The sequence below is a fragment of the Urocampus carinirostris genome, chromosome 7, assembly GCF_059441175.1.
Source record: "Urocampus carinirostris isolate Australia breed hairy pipefish chromosome 7, RoL_Ucar_1.0, whole genome shotgun sequence".
Taxonomy (NCBI): Eukaryota; Metazoa; Chordata; class Actinopteri; order Syngnathiformes; family Syngnathidae; genus Urocampus; species Urocampus carinirostris.
In genome coordinates, this window is record NC_142355.1 from 42,038,253 (window position 1) to 42,062,105 (window position 23,853).

The following is a 23,853-nucleotide window of genomic DNA, read 5'->3' on the forward strand; positions in this document are numbered from 1 at the left end:
AATCTTTCAGAGACAGATGATTAGTGGACACTGCTTTGTGTTTTCCACAAGATTTCAATCACTTAAGTTTCTCTTTAAATGCATTCATGGAGAATATTTGTTTGCATTAGGTGTGTTTGTGAAGGAGCGCTACCGGGAGCTGCTCCCTGTAACATTACCTCACACTGATGACCATGTGACCCTGTTTAATGACCTCCACTTCCTGATGGCGTCCCTTGGAGCCAAAGAGACCAGTGCTTCCCAGCGTCTGCTGGAAGGCCTCCAAGAGTTGGCTAAGTAATTTCCGCACCATTTCCTTCTCTCCGCCGCTTACCTCAACTCCCATCTTCCTTACGTAAAAATTGCCTTGTGTTAAAAAGGAAATGGACAAAATTATAAATGCGTTTGCATATTTGTGCAATTACTGATCAGTCCATACATTTTTATCTCCGACCTCAAGTGTATAGCATTGGTAAGGATAAGCACTGAATACTAGACAATAGGGGTAGACGGATCAATCCACATATTGATGTTATTGATACTGAGCAAGTACTTGGATCGGATTGATATTACTGTCCTAGCAAGTCACCCTGCAGAGAGCAACAAGCTGCAACCAAAAAGGTAAACATTTGACTGTTTCTAACGAAAAACCTTTTTGCGGTCACAATGGCAACAGAGCCAATGAGAAACATTTGACATTTCTGACTATATTTTAAAAATATTGTACAATGGAAGATATTTCAGTTCTCTAGTTGACAATTTTAAACAGTATTTATATATTTTTTGCATTTCTGCTTTTTTGGTTAGTTTCTGTTAACTTATGTTCTGAAACAATTGTAATAAAAATATTTCAGTTTTTTAAAGTTTGCAGTGCAGTTATTTAATATATAATAAACATTTTAAGTGCCTAAAATATTTTTGTATTTTTAATAATTATGAACTAGCTCAGCGGGAGCAGGGTTCTATTATTCAATGACCATAACATTGTCAAGCAAAAAAATAATCCGAGCGGTATCCATCGATACTACCGTGTACCTACTTGAATCGGATTTATCCCAAAATTCCGAGTACTGCCCACCTCTACTAACCACTGGGGCGCTAGAGACATGGATGGTTGTGCACGTTTGCATATCATTGGATGCAACGGGAATAAAACCCTGATCGTGGCAAGGAGAGCGCCTTATAGTGTGGAAAATACAGTAATTCACCGAGCAGAACCCAGGAAGTGCCGCTTCTCTCTCTGGCTTTTGTGCTTCTAATGTATTTGGCCAGCCTGACCACAAACGCTCGTTTCCCTGGAAAAACTGCTGTCGACTACCACTTTTTGTAACTGTCACGTCAGTCACTCTTACATAAGTTGCAGAGTTACATGGGGGATTGGGGGATGGAGAGCGGTGCATTGAGTGGGTGGCAGCTCTTGTAAGATTGAAAGTCTGTTCTTAGGTGAGAGATGTATGCTCTTTATTCTGTGAGCAGGATGTCAAGGAATGATGTAAGCTTCGCATAGATTTTCTTATGTTTTAACGCTGAAGGTTTACATAATCAGGTCTTTGCACAATGATGCATCGTAGCGATTTATAAGCATGATCCAAGACAGCCTCAGGAGATTGTAGGATCTTGAAAGAGCACTAAATGTCACATTGTGTTATGACATAGAATATGCCGGCTTATGCTTCATGGCTTGGCATTCAGTTTGCTGATCAGAAATTCAATGTAATGTTTTTTTAATGGTCTAATGTAAGGAGGTCAACATATGGTGCTGTCATTATTTAAAAGTAAATACCATGATATAAAGCTACAAAATTGATCAAACCAATTCAATTCTACCATTGCATTAATCATACAGTAAGACCTCGGTTATCGCGGTTAATGGGGACCAAAACCACCCGCGATAAGTGAAAATCCTAAGTTGCGGCACACCTTCAAAAAAAAAAAAAATTTTTTTTTTGTTAAAAATTATTTTTTAGACCCGTTTAATGGGGAGCAAAACCACCCGCAAAAAGTGAAAATCTGCAAAGTAGCGACGCCCCTTCAAAAAAAAAAAAAAAAAATCTCATCTCATTATCTGCACCGCTTATCCTTATTATTCGCGAGCGAGCCCCTAACCTGCGGCGCGGGTACTTTCAGGCGCGATACGCACGAAACCGCAACGAGCCGGCCTGTCGGAAGCGCCCCCTAACCCCACAGGTCCCCCCTACCCCTTTCCCCCCCATCGAGGGCCGTGTAGAGCCATCGCAGCCTGAGCGGGAGACGTGACGTCGGTGACTTTTTCATCCGCGTTAACAAACGCATTTTGTAGAATACGATCGCGCTTTATTGTTTAAATAAACGCATTATATAGACTAAGATGGCCCAATTATTTTAATTAGCTCGCTTTATGGTTTCAATAAGCGTATTATATAGAATACGATCGCTTTTGTCGGAAGCGCAGCAGAATGCGCGTTCACGCGAGGGGGGGAGGATTCTGTACGGGAGTCGGATCTGGGCACAACACCGGGAAACGAGAACGGCGCACCGTGCTAGGGTCGTTGGCCGAGGGGGATTCCCGCAAAAAGTAGCGACGCCCGTTTTTTTTTTACCATTACAGACCGCGAAGCTCTGAATCCGCAAACCGCGAAGTAGCGAGGTCCCACTGTATTACGTACCCGGTGCCGTCGCGAGTGGCAGCCTTTCCAGCAGCTCCATGTTATTTCGCTCTTTTTGTGATGTATTGTTTGCTTCTATCTTCGGTGTTTTCGTCCTGTTTGACGACCACACTTTGGATTACTTTCTTCATATGGATAGGGTTTTTAACGCACAAAAATGCATTCAACTCCTTGCCCTGAAGAATTCCCGTGCCGGAGTGATTCCCCATTTACCTGATGAGGTGAGGGTGCCCTATCGTGGCTGATCAAGGTAAAGGCGAAGCGGCGAAGTGGCAATATAAGCCTTCCGCAATTATAGGAAACTCCCAACCAAATAAGACCGACGAACTGGCTGTGCTGTTGAAAAACATCAAAGCATACACGGAGTGCAGTTTGCTGTGTTTTACTGAAACATGGCTCACGTCTAGCATCCCGGACGCTAACGTGGAGCTACCAGGCCTCAGCGCTGTTAAGGCAGACCGAGACACAAAAGCCTGTGGGAAGCGGAGAGAAGGCGGACTCACTATTTACGTGAACACGAGGTGGTGTAATCCTGGGAATGTAAACACAAATATTCAGCCATCCACTCCGCTGTTGCTAAACTACAAACACAGCATTAGAGCCCATCCTGTTAATCTCTGGGGACTTCAATCAAGTGACTCTGGATGCAACACTACCTGCTTTATGTGTACTGCCACACCATGGGTATTAGGACCATTGAGCTGCTGTATGCAAACATTAAGGACGCATACAGTGCTACTCCACTGCCTGCTCTGGGGAAAGCAGACCATAACCTCATTCTGCTTCAACCTCACTACAAACCAAATGTGAGGAGGCTACCAACAACCACACAGTCATTCAGGAAGTGGTCTACTGAGGCAGAGCAGGCTCTGAGAGACTGCTTTGGATCTACGGACTGGGATGTACTTCAAGGGTTCAACAGTGGGGACATTGTATGGACACTTTTGTTCTTGTAAGAACTGTACGCTGCTATGCCAACAACAAGCCCTGGATCACGAGTCACATCGAGTGCCTTCTGTAGCAGAAGAAGAGGGCCTTTCAAGACGGCGATCAGCAAGAGCTGAAGCAAGTGCAGAGGAAGCTCAGAGTCCAGCTTCGGGAGGCAAAGGAGCAGTACAGGAGGAAGTTAGAGAAGAAGCTGCAAAACAACAGCATAAAGGAGGTGTGGGTGAGGATGAAGAACAGCACCAGCTGCAGTACTAAGAAGGGTGCGGCGGTGGAAAGAGATGTGGGGAGGATTTTTTACTTCAACAACTTTTTTAACTACTCCCACTCGTTCTCACCTCGGAGTACTGCAGCTCCTCCTTACTCCTTAAACACCTGCATGACGTCAAATTTCCTGCAGATGTTCTATTAAACTGTTGTGGTGAGCGCCGTCTTCAATGCGGCAGTGTGTTGGGGAGGCAGCATTAAGAAGAAGGATGCCGATCGTCTGAATAAACTGGTGAGGAAGGCGGGCTCTGTTGTGGGCACAGAGCTGGACAGCCTAACAACTGTGGCTGAGAGACGGGCGCTGAACAAGCTGCTGTCAATCATGGACAATTCACTACATCCACTACACAGCATCATCTCCAGACAGAAGAGCAGGTTCAGCGACGGACTGCTGTCGCTGTCTTGTTCCACGGACAGACTGAGATCATTTCTCCCTCATGCCATGAGGCTCTCTAAGTCCACGTGGGGGAGCAAAAGCCCACATTAAACCCCAACCATACATTTGCATAATTTGCTTTGTTTTTATTACAGTGTCTATTCTTTGGAACATTATTTTAATGCTGCTTATTCTACTATTATATTGGGTATGTTTGTATTCTATATTTTCAGATTCAGATTCAGATATACTTTATTGTCATTCGTGTACACGTGTATACAGAAAGAAATGTCGATACATGTGACCCGCACAGTTTCCTTGAGCATCAGCCGGGATAGATAAGATTAACCATGTCTTCGTCAGAATTTGAGCGCAGCAGTTCGTCATCTCGCGGTTCGATGTTACTTCCAATTGTAAATGGTCCAGTTAATTGTCCAGAGAGTGAACGTTGGAGAGGAAAATGGATGGGAGAGGCGTTTTGAAGGGTTTAGCCTTCAGCCTAGCGGTTAGCTCGGCCCGACAACCTCGCTTCCTCCTCCGGTCACACCGCTCTCGCCACTCTGCTTCGCTGCTTTGTAGTCCGCTGGGTCGTGTTGACGTAGCAGTCCGTGGCTAAATAAACACTCCCGAGTGGTCGTAGCACCGAGCGCTTGATGTCTGGATGATCGCATATCCAGCAAAAAAACTGCGATCGTATATTAATCTGCAGTTTGAGTTGACTTTGTGCGCCGTCAAAACTGAGTCGAAGACTGGGTTTTATGGTCGAAGTGTAAAAAACTGTAGCGAGCCGATGTAGCCGCAGCCGAACAGGGGCGCCGCCATCTTACTAATCTTTTATTTTTTAACTTGAGGATACAGCTGAAAATGTGAATTTCCCTATGGGGATGAATAAAGTATCTGTCTATCTATCTACATTACACATTATTTTTAAATTGGTGTAAAGTCAAGCCAGGTAATGTTAAAAAAAAGGGTTAGTCAGTACTCTGTATCAATCAGTAACTATTCAAATGATTACTCAAAATCTCGTCAGCCCAAAGAAAAAGTGATGCGAGCCACTAGAGCTTGTTAACATTTTGCAATATTTCAGGCTTCAAACTTATAGATAAAAACTCAAAATCTCTTCTAAGTATCAACAACATGTGAGACATAATTGTAAAACGAAAAAAAACCCATTTTATATTGTTCTAACTCCCAAAAAATAAAAAATTAGGCGGTGCACAAATATTGGTCCTTTTGGAGTTAATGTTTACAACCTCTTTTTTCTGCAATCATGGTCACAAATGTTCATGAGAATATCTTAAAAGTTTTGCATGTCTTGAAACAAAATATTTGCCCATTCTCCCTTACATAACAGCTCAAGTTCCTTAAGGTTTGATGGTAATCGTTTGTGCACAGCATTTTTCAGATATTTCCACAAATGCCCTATAGGATTGAGGTCTGGACTTTGGCCTGGCCCTTTTAACATCTTTATATGGTTTTAAGCCATTCCATTGTCGATTTTTCTTTATATTTAGGGTTGTTGTCCTCTTGGAAGGTGAACCAGTGCCCCATTCTCAGGTGTCTTGCACATTTTCTGCCAGAATGGCCCTGTATTAGGTTATATCCATCTTCCCATCAACTCTAATGATCTTCCCAGTCCCTGCTGACGAAAAGCATTCTCAGAGCACTATGCTGCCATTACCATGTTTGCCATGGGGATGGTGTTTTCGAGGTGATGTGCAATGTTATTCTTATGCCAAATGTAATGCTTTACATTGCCAAAAATGTTCAATTCTGGTCTCATCTGACCAGAGCACCTCATTCCACATTTTATCCGTATTTCCCATATGGCTTCTTGCAAATGCCAAACAGGCCTTTAACTAGTGTTCTTTCAGAAAAGTTTTTTTTCTTGCAACTTTTCCTGAAAGGGCTGATTTATGAAGAGTACAAATAGTTGTTTTATGCATAGAATATCCCACCTCAGCTGTGTATGCCTGAATGTCATCCAACGTGATGATGGGTCTCTTAGTTGCTTCCCCGATTAGTTTTCTCCTTGTTTATATAGTTTAAAGGGTGGCCAGGTCTTGATAGGTTTGCAGTATTTTTATGTTCTATTTATTTGACATTATTGCTTTAGGTCAACATCGTTCAGAAGGACAAGAGTACTTCTGTAGTCAATTGGCCGAGCTAGCAGCGAGTCAAAGTTTATGCTACTTCTCAGTTTTTTATTGTAAATATAATGAAATAATTTGATTCCACTTTATGATTGTTTCTCACTTGTTATATATTAGAAAATATTTTCAGTTTTTAGCTTAAAGTTTGAAGCTTGAAATGTAACAACATGACAACAAAAAATCCAATACTTTCGCTAGGCAATCACTGTATGTAGTGAAGCATTTGCAACTTATGTCCTGTTTGCAGAACGCCAGGCAACAACATGCAACATAAACTGGCCGGACCCATCGGTGTGCCCATGTGCCAAGCATTGATGGAATACCACCAAGGAAACTACCACCAAACTGTGGAATTGCTTTACCCCTTGCGCTACAATATAGTGCAGATAGGGGGCAGCGATGCACAGGTATGAAACACCAAAAAGGCATTTATCCTTGAGTTCTAACCTTCTCCAACTAGCTCCATCTTGATCATGTTGAATGTTGTCTCTCGAGTAAAAACAAATCCTCGTTGCTGTGGGTAATGAATGCCGTGCCCGGGAGCTGCAGCGTTTTAGTCCGTGAATATACTATAGTAGAGAGTGTGGGGATGTTGAGCACAGTGCGCATACATGAATAATGAATCTTTTGTGATGGACTTCATGCACTGGCTCCCAGAGGCGCGACAGTGTGCATAGAGAGCCGGTATGTTTGAAAATGTTTTTTTGTGTTGTTTACTAATAGCTTTGCCCTGCGTTGTTTGCAGAGAGATGTCTTCAATCAATTGCTCATTCATGCAGCCTTGAAATCTGAAAACAGACGTCACCACAGACTGGGGAGGTAATATACTGTGGGGATAGTCACACTGATTTTTTTTTTTTTCCGTGAATGCTTTGATATAATGTAGTGATAATATAATTGAGAAGCACACAACCGTAACCGGAGGGGTCATATAATGACACAGAGCGTGCATACAGATTTGGATTCAGTCTAAGTGGAACATATGGTTCGTAAGGGTGATCGAAGTTCTTGAAAATGCTTTAATTTTATTGTTGTGTTTTCAAGCATTGAAAAGTGCTTGAATTGTTGGTGAGGTGCTTGTAAATACTTTTGCTTAGTCTTCAAATCAATATTGATTTTTACTGAAAGTTTTTTGTACCACTAGGAGGCACTAAATTTTACACAAACTCTTTAAGAAGTGGTTTGTATCGACAAACTACACTACTGACGTGGGTTTTGTTGCGACCCACTAGATAATTAAGCGGGGAAAACAGTTTACAGATTGTGACTACATAAAGAAGTAATTCATCAAGATATCAAGAGCAAAAGCAAAATAATGCAAAAAATTAGATACATGCCTCTCTCCACTTAGACAGGGAAGGAAAAGGCAGTTAAAATGGCAAGCAACCTAACCGATTAGCAAATCCAAGGACATTCAGTGCCAAAATACTCAATTGCAATGAATCGTGTAAAGTGATGATTTTATTACTAAATTTCTTTAAGGTTTGTCAAAGCAATGAAACATACTACATATTAATATTGTAATGAGGTTAAACTTTTGGCGTTATCATACAACATAGCTGTCATTTGGTGCATCATTATCCAGAGCAGGGGTCAGGACAATTGAGGTGCCCGCGGTCCTATTCTGAAAATAGCTCACCAGCGCTGGGTCAATGTGATATCCTAGTACAATTATTTTGGGTTTTTTTTGTTGGTCAACCAAGTCTGACTCCCTATTTTTGATAATTAACCAGGTAATAGTACAGTAATAACATAATTTATTTTAAAAAATTAAAATAAAAAAGTTCCAGTTCATGGGCTTCATTGACAAAAATAAACTATCAGGAAAACTGACGAAAGAGTCGCTTGCTGTTTTTGTTTTGGCCGCCATATTTAATATGCTTGTGATGCGTGGATACTGTAACTATGGTGGACGTGGCCTAGCGCTTGCTTTCAGATGTATGAATTGGTAACAAAAAGTAGCTCTCAGCTTGAAAAAGGTTGGCGATCCCTGACCTAGAGGATGCGCTGCATCGAACCTAGTCATTTTGATAGTAGGCTAACATAGCTGATGTGGATACATACAGCATGCGTTGCATTTATTAAAAAGCTTTTAATTTTTTTTGCACCCGCGGACGAGTATATGTTTGGGTCCAATTCGGCCCTTTTAACATTTTGGGTTGCCTATCCCTGAGATATAGTCTGACTCTATTCCATCAGATGCCTCTTGGTGGAGCGTGACGCGGCCAGGCCGAATTCGCCGCTAACTGATCGTCTGATGCAGAGAGCCCTGGTGCTTCACGACTAGTATCATCAGGACCATGCACACTGATGATCCCGTGTTTTATTTTGAGAGATGTATTTAGGAACAAATCTTTGCAGGGTTAGGCCTATGCTAAAAAAACAAAACCAAAAGAATTACTTTTTGCAAACATGTTCTCATAAAAACCTGAGAAATGTGTTTAATGAATCACACCATGCTAAATAGTGTTAACAAATTCCCAACTAAAATGAAAAAAGGCGACTACGGTATCAACAAATTTCTGTTTGCTGACGTTTCACCATTTTCTAACTTCGCAAATGTGTCACCAGTTAAACCTGAGAAATGTATTTGACCATATTTGTATTTTCATGGTGAATCAGACCAGTAATCAATGGTAATTGCATTATTGAAATTTATTATTACATGAATGAATTTTGATGAATTGCCTGCAGAAAACTTAAAAATCTCTGCTAGATCTTATGTTCTGATTAACTAAACCTCAGTTGATTATCATTCTGAAACGTTTTTGTTGTTGGGTCTGGTTCAACATTAAAAAATGTTTTTTCTGTCTTACAGAAAATAAAGCAATTGTAATACAATAAGTCTTTTTGTATTTATTTGGAATAATGGAAAATGCATTTTATATTATAAGTCATGGAGAGCATATAACTTACTACAGCTCAACCTCATTTATTGGTCCTGAAAGTCAGAAACTTTTACAAAAAGAAAACATTTTAGACCCTCAGATTGTGTTAAAAATTCAGGGCGTTATTTTCGACTGAGTTCAATTGTATTCCAAATATAAAAAGAATAACTAAAATTGGCATAAAGCCAGTTTCCGCCCATTTCTCTCTCAGGCATAAACTGAGGTGCTGATGCATGCTTTAATATCTTCTTGTCTAGATTATAATGCTCTTTGGTCTTGACCCAAAAGAACATTACCAACTTGCAGCTATTACAAGCTGGCAACGGGAAGGGCTCACTCTGTACCAGTTTTAAAATCGCTGCATCGACTCCCTGTACATTTCAGGATCAATTTTAAGGTGCCATCCTATTTGTCTAAATCGCTTTTATTATATCAACTTGTGTTGTGCCTGGGGTCCTCTGGCAGCGGTTTGTTGAACGTTCCTCGGGTGAGGACCAAGACCTATGGGCAAACAGCATTCAGCCACGTCAGTCCTCAACAATGGAACAGTCTGCCTGAGGAGATCAGGTCCGTAGGGACCCATGATTTTTTTTAAAAGGGTCAAGACAAACTTTATAATACAGTGGAACCTCAGTTCTCGACCATAATCCGTTCCAGAACCCTGTTCGAGAACCGATTTGTTCAATCACCGAAATCATTTTTCCCATTAAAAATAATGTAAATCGTTTTAATCTGTTCCAACACCCTGAATGTTTACCATGAATGTTTAACGTAAACATGAAGCTAACCCAGGCTAATCGTACGTTCGCATTATCGTAATCTTCCGTACGAAAGATTACGCTAACATGAACGTGTAAAAATTAAAAAATCAGGTCGTTTACAAGTCATTTAGCACCCGGGTCTCCACAACAACTGGCTAGCGCTTCATTGGAAAGGGGGCTCCATTCCAACACCCTGAATTTTGGGCTCAGTTCCAACACCCTCGAATCATAACGCCAACCCAGGCTCATCGTACGTTCGCGTTATCGTAATCTTCCGTACGAAAGATTACGCCAACACGAACGTGTAAATTTTTTTTAAAAAAAAAGATAAAAGAATTATGAATAGGATTCCTTTGTGGTGGTCAGCAGAAGGCGCATGCTGTATTCCCTAGCAAGATCGGAAACTCGCACACCTCTTTCATATTTAGCTATTATGTCTTTCTTAAAGGCAATAGTTGTACGAACAACTTCTTTTTTCACCTGTCCTGCTTGCACCGACCTTCTTCGGAGGCATAGCGAAAGCAAGAAGAGGCAAGTGCGCACGTGATAACAGTTGGTCACGAGGGGCGGGGGCGATCTACACAATCTACACCCGAACCCTGCTCAGCATCGCACTCTAGCGTACGCACTCACGCATTACCGGTGTTCGAACTCCGAATTTTTGACCGAACAGCGAAGCAAGAATTTCTCGAAATTTTCTGTCGAACCCCGATTTATTCGAACTGAGAGGCGTTCGAAAACCGAGGTTCCACTGTATGGCTTTTGATTAATAATTATTTTTTGGGGTGTGTTTAATTTCTAATATTTTACTCATCATAGTTTACTTTTTATTTAACATTTTTATGTTTAGTCCAGCTGTTGTTTTTATATTTTTGAATTTCAGTGTTTCCTCATTTTGGGGGCCCCACACTGGTAGGGAGTGGTTGAGAGGCTGAAATCCAGGGGCCATCTGCGGCCATCTCTATCAATGTGGATAACCTTCCCTCGGGTACCTTCCTCGCATGGTTAGTCTGTGCCTTGCCATAATTATACTTAAATTCTATTACTATGTATTTTGTTTTTATTGTATTTCAACCATCGTGTGTGTCTGTGTATGAGGTCTTTTGGGTTCTTAGGTGAGAATAATGTAGGGTAATTTATTGTCTTAGTGTATACTGAAACCTTTTATACAGCACTCTGAGTAGCAATTTATTGCCTGAAAAGTGCTTTAGAAATAGATTTGATGATATATGGTAATGAAAGAGTTAATAATGCGTTACGACACTCGTGACTGAGAAAAGTAATTATGTACCGGTAACGCGTTCCTGCCAACACTGTGTGGGACTATTGACGCACCGCAACTTGATTCTTACCTGAGGCAAGGCCAAAGCCAGCACCAAGCCTCCCACCAGAAACAGATGGGACTCAATCCACAACACGGCTCTGTCCGCACAGCCTACAGAATAGATTGACTTGTTTGACTCCAGCTGGTCCGCAGTTCGAACCGCAATGCCGCACATACTGTTGATGACAGCCTGCATGCCAGAAGACAAAGACAGAAAATATTTCTTCTCACAAACATTGAAGCAGAACATTGCGGTAGTGTGGGTGTTCTATGCTTCACTGACGATAACGCCAACTGTCATGACAGATTTGTTTACAGCGGAAAATTGGGATTGAAAAAGGGGAAAGGTAACGATGACACACAAATGTTTGAAATTCAGCAAAAAGACTCAACAAGTCTGGCAAGGCAGTGGTGCAGTTGTGCGCCCTGGGCAGCAAGTCGCAGCATTGCCTCAATCCCTTCTGGCTGTGATTCACTCATTTGCCAGTCGGGTTAAAAAAAAAAAAACTTCCTTCTTGGGTTGAAAAATTTGGCTCATTCAGGAGAACTATTCAGTTTGTCCTCATGACTAAATATGCATGCATATATATTAATTTATATTTGTTTTTAAATTGATCCAATGTGTTTGGATATGCCCAAAGTTAAAACAAAACATTAATTCCTGTTTCAAGCAATAAATGTAATCTTTAGTTTTGCAGTATTACTCTTGTTGCATTTTTTAGTATCCGAATAGTGTTCCTGCATTTAGATTTTCCTTTAGTATACATGTAGTGTTTCTGTAATATGACTGTAGTTTTATATTTAAAGTATTTCTGTAGTAGTATTTTATAGTATTTCCATAGTACTATTAATGTCATATTTTGGTAGTTTTTCTGTAGTAGATTTTTTTTGTAATACATCAGTAGAATTTTTAATCTTTTATTTCTGCAATAGTATTTGAATTAAAATATTCCTGTTGTAGTATTTCTGTCAAAGTATTTTTTTGCAGTTTTTCTGTGGTCAGATTGTTGTATTAGTTCTGTAGTATTTCTGCAGAGGTGTTGTAGTATTCCCATTGGAGTATTTTGTAGCCTTTTTATAGTAGTACATTTAATTGTATTCTTGTAGCATTACTGTAGTTTTTTTAGTAGTATTTCTGCACTAGTAATTTTGTAGTATTTCCAAGTATTATTTATGTCTTCATATTTATGTACTAGTACTATTTTTGTATAATAATACTCTTGTAGTGGTATTTAATCTTATATTTCTGCAATATCACCAACTCATTTTCCACACATAACTCAATCAATTTCTTCCCACTCTCATTTCTTTCTGGTACTCCATATCTACCAATCACATTTTCAACCGTTTCATCACCCACTCTAGCATTCAGATCACCTAGTATTACCACTTTCCACATATTCGGACAAGTCCTTCCAGAACTCCTCTTTCTCCTCAGCGCTTCTTTCTGAACCAGGTCCATATGCACTTATAAACATCCATACTTCTACACCCCACTTTTTACCTCACCCACATCAATCTGGAAGATATCTCTTTCCACACAACCAGTTTTTCTTTTGCTTTCTAACTCACAAGCACAGCCACTCCTTCTCTAGCATGTCCACCCGTAACTCCAGACCTTCTACCATACATACCTCCAAGCTGTAATTCACCCTTTCCTTTCATCTTTGTTTCACTCAAGGCTAACACATCAACCTTCCTTTTAGTCATCATCCTTCCGATCTCCTCTTTCTTCCACTCAGTCGCTTTACTTCCACATCCTCTCACATTTAATGACCCTATAACTAGGGTTTGCGAGACCTTTCGGTCTCCCGCCCCCCTTTCTTTGCCTTGCTGTCTCTTAGGGAGTAGAGATAGAGAGGAGAGGATCCCCAGTCCCCTCGCTCCCTCCACTTTAGTCGCCTCTTACGACACACAGCGGACCATGGTGGGAGAATTCTCTTACCTTACCTCTCACAAGGAGAGGACCCCTCACCACAGGGCCATTGTATAAGGGTAAAGGTGATAAGTATGATTGTAGCAATTCGAGAGGTATCAGTTTGTTGTCCGGGTAAGCTGTATGGAAGAGTCTTGATTAAGAGAGTGAGAGAAAGAACGAATGAGGTGGTGATGGAGGAGCAGAGTGGTTTCAGGAAAGAAAGAGGATGTGTGGATCAGGTGTTTGCAGTACGACAGGTGTGTGAGAAATATTTTGCAAAAGGTAAGGATGTTTATTTGGCTTTCATGGACTTGGAAAAGGCGTATGACAGAGTTGATAGAGATTCGTTGTGGCAAGTGATGGTGATGTATGGAGTGGGTGGAAAGTTGTTGGCAGCAGTGAAGAGTTTTTATATGAACAGCAGAGCATGTGTAAGAGTAGGGAGTGAGACAAGTGATTGGTTCCCTGTGTAGACTGGTGTGAGACAGGGGTGTGTGATGTCACCATGGCTGTTTAATGTGTACATGGATGGCGTGGTGAGAGAGGTGAATGCAAGAGTATTTGGCAGAGGTGTAGACATGATAGACAACAGTGGAACAGTGTGGCAGGTAAGTCAGTTGTTATTTGCAGATGACACAGCGCTTGTGGCTGATTCTGAGGAAACATTGAGAAGGTTGGTAGCTCAGGAAGTAGAGTGCTCGTCTTGGGATCAAGAGATCGCAGTTCGAATCCCGGCTCCTCTATGTTACATGTCGAAGTGTCCTCGGGTAAGACACTGAGCCCCTAATACCCCCAATAAGCAGGTTAGCGCTTTACATGGCTGCACAGCCACTATTGGGAAATGTGAAGCACATTGTAAAGCGCTTTGGGAAGTCTTCACTGACTTGAAAATATAAATGCAGATCGTTTCGTTTTTAAGCACTAAATTTTATATTTAACTTTTAGTAATTTGACTATTTTTGTTAAATCTCTAACAGACAAATGGACAATGGGAACGAAGTTTGAACCAAACAATACTTCTGTATGGAGTTTGCTTGTTCTCCCCGTGCTTGCGTGGGTTTCCTCCCACATTCCAAAAACATGCATTTCAGGTTAATTGGCCGGTCCAAATTGTCCATAGGTGTGAATGAGTGAGCTAATTGTCTGTCCCTGTGTGCCCTGCGACTGCCTGGCACACAGTGGAGATAATGGATAAATATACATGTCATTATATTTGCAACATTTCTTTTTTTGTTAAAACTGAAATGACCAGTCAGCAATGGCGCACAAGCCCTGTGCACCTTTTTTCACTACTCATCTAGGAAGGCAAATATGTGTCATCATGCATGAGAACATATTTACATTTTATATAATAATAATGTTAAATTAAATGTAATCTTTGGTGGAAGCCTGAGTGTGTTTGTTTATCAAGAAATAGACACAAAAAATAAAATAAAAATTAAAAAGACAACTCAGCGCACGACAGAATAGATAAAATTTGCGTGAGTATGATTTTATCTCAGAGCCTCATGTACCTGTTAAAAGATACATCAATTCCTGACCCCTGCTCTGCACCAATAGCATCAACAACTAGATTTCAAACATCCATAGATGACAACGTCTTCTCATTCTGGTCTGGGCCATCTGCAGGCTTAAGGATTTTTTTTTTTTATAGATAATGTCTTGGCAACTTTGAAGCAACCAATGGCCAATTTCAACATACCTCACAATAACCTCTTCAGATTCCTCCAGATCTGCAGCTTCGCCCGTAATATGAACAGTTTTCCCACCTTTTCCAGCAAAGACTGCATTGGACAAGTACTTGACCCTCTTCCTTCACTTGGAGGAACCTGTCAATTATTTATGGTCATATAAGACCAAAAAAACTAAATATGAATACAATTATGACTCACAACACGTGGTAAGCTTTCTCTCCTGGCTTTGATCTCCGGCAAAACTAACATAAAATGCGACAGAAACAAAATGAAAATAAATCCAAACAGCTTGCCAACATCATTTTTGCCGTTCCATGTGTTCCGTTACTCCCCAAGCCTGCACAAAATTTAGTAATTGTATTCATATTTAGTTTATTTTGTCTTTTATTAGTATATTTGGTATTGGAGTAATCCAAAAGTAATTTAAAGTAATCAAGTTAAAGTAACCCTACGCAACCCTGCATATACGTGACCTGACCGGGACCTCATCGACCAAGATTAAAACAATATGGGAGCAGAAAACTGGCCAAGAATTACCAGGTCTAGTCTGGGAGATCGTACTTAAGAGTACGTCCACAATATGTGCAAAACACAGCCTCATTCAGACCAAAGTTCTTCTTTGAACAAAAAAAGAATGTCCATTATGTTAATTCAAACTTTGCACTCTGTAATCAATTCACAGCCAATCACACTCAAATGATCTAATAATCCTTGTCTTTTTGGTTTTGACAAATTGAGAAAAACAAAACGAGTCAAAAAACAAAGCCAATATCGATGTACCATGTCCGAGAAAGAATAGGAAGAAGGCTTATTTCATCCTACCTCTACGACTCCTTCAATATTTGTGTCCTACATTTAGCTCTTCTGTGTATTTTCATACAACAGACACCTCACGAATATACATATTTACATAGGACACTAAAGAAATGCAAAAAACATAAACCAGTCTTTTATCTTGGGCGGCAGTAGCTCAAGAGGTAGAGCGCTCGTCTTGGAATCAAGGGATCCCAGTTCGAATCCCGGCTTGTCCGTGTTACATGTCGAAGTGTCCTTGTGTAAGACACTGAACCCCTAATACCCCCAATAAGCAGGTTAGCGCCTTACATGGCTGCAAGGCCGCTATTGGGAAATGTGGAGCACATTGTGAAGCGCTTTGGGAAGTCATTGACTTGAAAAGCGCTTTAGAAATGCAGATCATTTCATTTCATTTCATAGTCTTGTCCTTCCCTGAATAAACTTCAGGAAGGAGATTTTTCAAACCATTTAAAAAATATGAAGCTTATCTGTCAAACTGGACTATGTGATGTATGCCATGTTACGTTAAAAAAAGTAATAAGCTATAGTTCCTATTTCTTCCAAAAAGTAACTGAATTACTTTAGTAAAAGTTAATTGTTAACAGGGAAGATATTTCAATTACTTAAAAAAAAAATAAAAAAATTGTATAACAAAGAATTTGAATTTTACTGAGCAGTATGCGGGAGTTGAATAGAGAACAGGGAGATCCATGTAATTTTTATTGCACCCCGACGGATTTATCCCACACCTGAAGTACAACAAAAATCGATAACATAAAATAACAATCAGCATGTACATAAACATGCAAAAAAACATATGTAAGCATGCACAAAACTTACGTAAACACTTAAAACCTAAGTAAAAACACACAAAAAAATACTTAAAGGCATGCACAAAACCGCACCGCTTTTAACTGTAACAGTAACGGCGGAAAAAATTGTTAGATTACCCCGTTAATGAGAAAAAAAAGAAAAGAAAAAAAAAACCGCTGTTAATTGACGGCGTTATTTATAACTGCCGAATTCCCAACATTGATGAACATGCATGTTCTTTGGAATGTAGGAGAAAAACGGAGTGCCCCGAGGAAACATATGCAGGCACGATAAGAACATGCAAACTCTGCAAAGCCGGTAGCTGGATTTTAACCCTCATCTGCTGCCAGAATGGTTAACCTACCTGATGTAATCACTTGTTGCCTGTTCCACCCACCCCATCAGACTTTAAACTTATGTTTCATGTACATTTTGCTGCGCAAGGTTATTTATTCATTTATTTTCCTACAATGTAGGACACCCTAGGCCGTAGTTCGATGATCGACTTTGTCGTCGTTTCGTCGGACCTGCAGCCGCATGTTCTGGACACTCGGGTGAAGAGAGGGGCGGAGCTGTCAACTGATCACCACCTGGTGGTGAGTTGGCTTTGATGGTGGGGGAAGATGCCGGCCCGACCCGGCAGACCCAAGCATGTTGTGAGGGTCTGTTGGGAACGGCTGGCAGAATCTACTGTCAGAAGAAGTTTCAATTCACACCTGGGGCAGAACTTTGCCCATGTCCCGAGGGAGGCGGGGGACATTGAGTCCGAGTGGACCACGTTCCTCGCCTCCATTGTCGAGGCGGCTGATCGGAGCTTTGGCCGTAAGATAGTCGGTGCCTGCCGCGGCAGCAACCCACAGACCCGTTGGTGGTCACCGCCGGTGAGGGATGCCGTCAACCTGAAGAAGGAGTCTTATCGGGCCTTCCTGGCCTGTGGTACTCTGGAAGCAGCTGGCAGGTATCAGCTGGCAAAGCGGAATGCGGCTTCGGCGGTTGCCGAGGCAAAAACTCGGGCATGGGAGGAGTTTGGCGAGGCCATGGAAGCAGACTTCCGAACGGCTTCGAGGAAATTCTGGTCCACCATCCAGCGTCTTAGGGGGGGAAGCGGTGTGCCATCGACACTGTGTATAGTGCCAATGGGGCGCTGCTGACCTCGACCCGGGACGTTGTGAATCGGTGGGCGGAGTACTTCGAAGACCTCCTCAATCCCACCGGCACGTCTTCCTCTGGGGAAGCAGAGCCTGAGGACTCTGGGTTGGGCTCTCGTATCACTGGGGTTGAAGTCACCGAGGTGGTCAAAAAAACTCCTCGATGGTAGGGCCCCGGGGGTCGATGAGATCCGCCCGGACTTCATTAAGGCACTGGATGCTGTGGGCATGTCATGGTTGACGCGCCTTTACAACATCGCATGGACATCGGGGACAGTGCCTCTGGACTGGCAGACTGGGGTGGTGGTTCCAGTCTTTAAGAAGGGGGACCGGAGAGTGTGTTCCAACTACAGGGGAATCACACTTCTCAGCCTCCCTGGTAAGGTCTATTCAGGGGTACTGGAGAGGAGGGTCCGCCAGGAAGTCAAATCTCGGATTCAGGAGGAACAGTGTGGTTTTTGTCCTGGCTGTGGAACACTGGACCAGCTCTATACACTCTGCAGGGTCTTTGAGGGTGCATGGGAGTTTGCCTGTCCGGTCTACATGTGTTTTGTGGACTTGGAGAAGGCATTCGACCGTGTTCCTCGGGAGGCCCTGTGGGGGGTGCTACGGGAGTATGGGGTACCGCACAGTCTTATCCGGGCTGTGCGGTTCCTGTATGCCCGGTGCCAGAGTCTGGTCCGCATTGCCGGCAGTAAGTTGGATTCGTTCCCGGTGAGGGTTGGGCTCCGCCAGGGCTGCCCTTTGTCAGCGATTCTGTTCATAACTTTTATGGACAGAATTTCTAGGCGCAGCCTTGGCGGGGATGGAGTCCGGTTTGGGGGCCTCAGCATTGCGTCACTGCTTTTTGCAGATGACGTGGTGCTGTTGGCTTCCTCAGGCCGCGATCTTCAGCTCTTGCTGGAGCGATTCGCAGCCGAGTGTGAAGCGGCCGAGATGAGGTTCAGCACCTCCAAGTCCGAGGCCATGGTTCTCAGTCGGAAAAGGGTGGTATGCTCCCTGCGGGTCGGGGAGGAGGTCTTGCCCCAAGTGGAGGAGTTCAAGTATCTTGGGGTCTTGTTCACGAGTGAGGGTAGGATGGAACGGGAGATCGACAGACGGGTCGGTGCAGCGTCTGCCGTCATTCGGACCCTGTACCGGTGCATCGTGGTGAAGAGGGAGCTGAGCCGAAAGGCAAAGCTCTCGATCTACCGGTCGATCTACGTTCCTACCCTCACCTATGGTCATGAACTTTGGGTCATGACCGAAAGAACTCGATCCCGGATACAAGTGGCCGAGATGAGTTTCCTCCGCAGGGTGGCTGGGTACTCCCTTAGAGATAAGGTGAGAAGCTCAGTCATCCGGGAGGGACTCGGTGTAGAGCCACTGCTCCTCCGCATTGAGAGGAGCCAGTTGAGGTGCCTCGGGCATCTAATAAGGATGCCTCCTGGACGCCTCCCTCGGGAGGTGTTCCGGGCATGTCCCACCGGCAGAGGCCCAGGGGGCGGCCCAGGACACGATGGAGAGACTATGTCTCTCGGCTGGCTTGGAAACGCCTCGGGGTCCCGTCGGATGAGCTGGAGGAGGTGGCTTCCCTTTTAACGCTGCTGCCCCGCGACCCGACCTCGGATAAGCGGAGGACAATGGATGGATGGATGGATTTTCCTACAAAAGGTGTGTGTGTGTGTGTGTGTGTGTGTGTGTGTGTGTGAACGGGTAAGTATGAAGCGTATTGTTAAATGCAGACAATTCACCATTATCCAATATAATGTTCAGGTGTCTCAACACTGCAGTGGGTCGATTTACTTTGTCACTTGGATGCTGTAACATTGTTGTACAAACTGAAATAGTTTTATGTTTGTATACCTGTGGGCAAATTTAAAAACACAATAAATAAATAAAAATAAACCAAAGAACAAGTTTCAACTACTTAAATCACATGTGTCAGACTCGTGGCATGCAGGTCAAATGTGGCCTGTCAGATAAAGCTGAGAGCACAAGAAAAAATGAGCCACATTGACTTGTAGTTTTAAAAATGCCCCCTGGATATCTCAAAAGCTAAGCATCACTCACAAAGCTCCCACTGTACTATCATTAATGAACCTGAGAACATTGACGATCCTGATGTTATTTCCCTCAAAATAAGTGTGTCATTGCTGCTAATGGGCATTATTTTAACTAGCACACTTTATCAAATCAAGTCATTGCATTCAAATTACTTATATGGACACAATAAATACAATAAACTTGTTAATGGATAAAAGTCTGGTGGATTTACATAAACAAAGCATTTTTTATAATTTCGTGCAATAAAGGATTATAGTGATTTCACAATGTACTTCTTATATAGTTTTACTTGTGATTGTGAAAATATATGGGTATTAGCATTACTAGCTGACTATTGCTAGCAACTTGAGTTTACAGCAAAAATGTTTAGTTTACCAAATCCATCAACTGAAGTATTTGTTGAAATCTAAAATGTGTCACTGAATATGTTGTCATACTTGCACGAGTTTTCCAGCTATATTATCTAATTATCACATCATCACATTATTTATTTCGTTTTTATAAATGCACTTTATTTTTATCCACATATTTAAATGATGTATTCACATCTTCATTTGATGTTTTAATGTATCATTTCATTTCAGTACTTTCCCAGTAATGTTTCTGAGTGGCGTTCCGATAGGCCTGCCATAATCTTATCATACCACTTGCAAAATCCAGCTGGGTCCGGGCTTACCAAAATCTCTTGTAATCTCGTATTTCGTCTGGATATTAAGATTCATTTTTTAGCTAAGTTTTATCCTTGTCAATCCACGACCCTTTTGTATAAAAATGTGGTCAGTGTCGCGTGATGATGGTTGAGCTTTTTAACTGAATAAAATAAAATAACCATATAAAAATGTTTAAAACATAGAATACTATTAAAGCTCCTTTACAAAAGGTTCTTGACAACCATTTTTCGGTGCTAGTTTTACGGATGACTTTGTCCTGACACTGTCCCAGAATATTCTGTTTGTTGCGTGTTTAGTTTCTTTGTAATATAGGTCCTCAACTGAACTGCTCTCTTCAGCTATTGTTCTTTGTCTAAATAATTGGTTGGAATCCCAGAAGTTGAATTGAACATTTTCATTCATTCATTCAATCGCAGCCCTCCTCTTGGTCTCCTTCCATTTACTTCTGCTCCGTAGATCCTCTTCAACATTTGCTCCTCATCCATCCTCGGTGTCCAAAACAACTGAATACTCTCTTATCCACACACTTGCTCAGTTCCACTACTGCCCCAGTTCTGTCTCTCACAATTTCATTTCTCAATCAAACCAATCTCACTCAAACACTTCATCTCAAAAACAATCAATTTCCTTCTCAAATCTGTGTTCAAGCTCCAAATCTCCGCACCATACAACACATTCGGCACAATCACACTCTCATACAGTGGCCTCTTAACATCCTTAATCATTCTCTTGTTGCTGATCACTCTCCCCAGAGCACCCAAAACTGTCCTTCCTTGATTCACTCTGTGCAATACCTCGCACTCCATTCCTCCAACTGCACCACATCACAACTCAAGTACCTAAAGCTTTCAACTTCTTACCGCACCTGTCCATAAAACCTTATTTCCAACGCCATGCCCACTCCATCAAATGAACACTTCATCACCTTACTCTTGCCAACATTTACACAAAACTTACGCCTATCACTCACTCTTCCAAACTCCATTACCAACCTTCCTCAGAATCAGCCACAAGCGCTGTGTCATCTGCAAACAACTGACTTACCTGCCACACCTTTCCACTGTTATCCATCATCTCGACACCTCTGCCAAATACTCTTGCATTAATCTCTCTCACCACACCATCCATGTACACAATAAACAGCCATGGCGACATTACACACCCATCTCACACCATTCAACACAGGGAACCACTCACTTGTCTCACTCCCTACTCTTACACATGCTCTGCTGTTCACATAAAAACTCTTCAATGCTTCCAACAACTTTCCACCCACCTTATACATTACCAACACCTGCCCCCCGCCTCTCTATCAACTCTGTCATACGCCTTTTTCAAGTCCATGAAAGCCCAATAAACATCCTGACCTTTTGCAAAACATTTCTCACACACCTGTTGTACTGCAAACACCTGATCAGCACAACCTCTTCCTTTCCTGAAACCACTCTACTCCTCCATCACCACCTCATCCATTCTTCCTCTCACTCTCTTAAGACTCTTCTATACAGCTTACCTGGCAGAGACAACAAAGTGATACCTCTCGAATTGCTACATTCATTACTAATCACCTTTTACATACAATTATTATAAAATTATAGCCAACACAATAAAGATGTGGCAGCAAATGGGAAGGCAGCTTAACCTTAGGGGAGTTTCTTTTCTTTTACCTATCGCATAGAATCAGTCATTTGCCCCCTCTTATATGGACGTTTTTTTGAACAGTTGGAGGGAAATGGGCATAAAAAACATTGGGGACCTTTATATAGAGGGCTCTTTTGCATCCATTGAACAACTTCAAGAAAAATATGACCTACAATGGAATCACCAATTCATGTAGTTTAAAATTAGAAACTACGTGAGGGAACACCTGACTTGATACGAAAATGCAACCCCTGATAAGCTGGATGGGTGTTTAAAGCTTTGCGCAGGTGACCATTCAATGACTTTTTTATATGACAAATTGCAAGGTGTTTCCCAGTCAAACATGTTTAAAATATTGGATATGGATTGGCTGAGGGTGTGGAGGGGGTGTTTTGGGGTTCATGTTTGGATTTTTGTTTTCTTCCTCGTATAAATGACATCTTGTAGCATATCTTGTTCATAACTTGTGTTATAAAACCAATAAAAATATTTGAAACGAACATGTCAATACTTTACTAGTGTAAATTGTTATCGATAAAACAACAGACTAACCTGTAAAAAAAAAAGAGACTGTGTGTAGGGATGAGGTTGTGTGATCCCCTCCTTTTGATTCTATTCACTGATCTGATTTGGGCGGAAGTGACTAATGTCGTAAAGCACACCACTGAACAAATAACTTACAAAGATCCCTAACCCAATGACAACAGACTGCGGCAATAGTGTAGATTCGCTTTGGTTTCCAACCATGTACATAATAAAAACAAATTTGGATTCAATACCTTTCAAAATAAAGTGTTGACCTTCTCCAAATAAAATAAAGTTCTCCCACTCATTTGAGAGTATTACATAAGCAATAAACTTTCCATTACACATTTATAATCAAGACATGTTCATCAATTACTTGACTGGTCATATGTGGCTTTGGTCTGAGAGAGGAGAAGGCCAGATTAGTGATGCTGGTGCAAAACGCTTAAGTTGTGCATACTGGGGATCAAACTCAATAAGCAGTTTTATTAATTTATTATTTAAGTCAACCACTTTAAGTTTTGAAGTATGTCATATTTGTTCAAGAGCGGCAGCGCAGTGCTTACCGCGTGTACGGCACATTTCTGAGGACATGAGATCGAACCTCCTGTGTAGAGTTTGCATGTTCTCCCCGTGCTTGCGTGGGTTTCCTCCAGGCACATCAGTTTCCTCCCACATTCCAAAAACATGCATGTCAGGTTAATTGGCCAATCCAAATTGTCCCTAGGTGTGTATGAGCGAGCGAATTGTCAGTCCCTGTGTGCTCTGCGACTGGCTGGCAGCCAGTTGAGGGTGTCCCCTGTCCACTGCCCGAAGATAGCTGGGATGGGCTCCAGCAACCCCACGACCCTACTGAGGATAGGTGGTGCAGATAATGGATGGATGGATGGATGGATGGATATTTGTTCAGCAACTTGAATGTCTGACCACTGTTTTTATAGAATAGGAATGTGATGACAAAATGAAACTTAGCTGGAAAAGAACAGAGATGGTATTTTCCAGTCCAAGAGAGTGACATAAAAGCCTTTGTCAATGGATCTAACTGGAATTTGCAGGCGGTATGAGATTGTGATTAGCTGTGGACCCAAATGCAGGAACCAAGGCATTGTGCTCAAAAATGATGGCATTTAATAACAAAATTATCAACAAAGTAACCAATTGTCTGGTAGAGGAGGGGTGCATTGGAGGTCAACAATCATGGGAGACGTGTCAGAACAACACAAACATACATTGCTGTAAAGTAATAAAAAAAAATACATGCATT

The 23,853-nt window shown here is 41.9% G+C and overlaps 2 protein-coding genes across 2 annotated transcripts in view; one reads left to right on the forward strand and one right to left on the reverse strand.

Moving 5' to 3' along the window:
* Positions 1-9,209, forward strand: part of ttc38 (tetratricopeptide repeat domain 38) — a 43,082-nt gene extending 33,873 nt beyond the window's left edge. Inside the window, exons 11-14 of the mRNA XM_088341015.1 lie at positions 111-276; positions 6,613-6,772; positions 7,111-7,184; positions 8,565-9,209. Of these exons, the coding sequence (XP_088197141.1) occupies positions 111-276; positions 6,613-6,772; positions 7,111-7,184; positions 8,565-8,652 (488 nt within the window). The 3' untranslated portion in view covers positions 8,653-9,209. The remainder of the gene's footprint in view (positions 1-110; positions 277-6,612; positions 6,773-7,110; positions 7,185-8,564) is intronic.
* Positions 9,210-9,685: 476 nt separating this feature from the next.
* Positions 9,686-23,853, reverse strand: part of LOC148363352 (tetraspanin-33-like) — a 44,004-nt gene continuing 29,836 nt past the window's right edge. The window contains exons 6-7 of the mRNA XM_088341114.1: positions 11,367-11,528; positions 9,686-9,754 (exon numbers count right to left, since the gene is read on the reverse strand). Of these exons, the coding sequence (XP_088197240.1) occupies positions 9,686-9,754; positions 11,367-11,528 (231 nt within the window). The remainder of the gene's footprint in view (positions 9,755-11,366; positions 11,529-23,853) is intronic.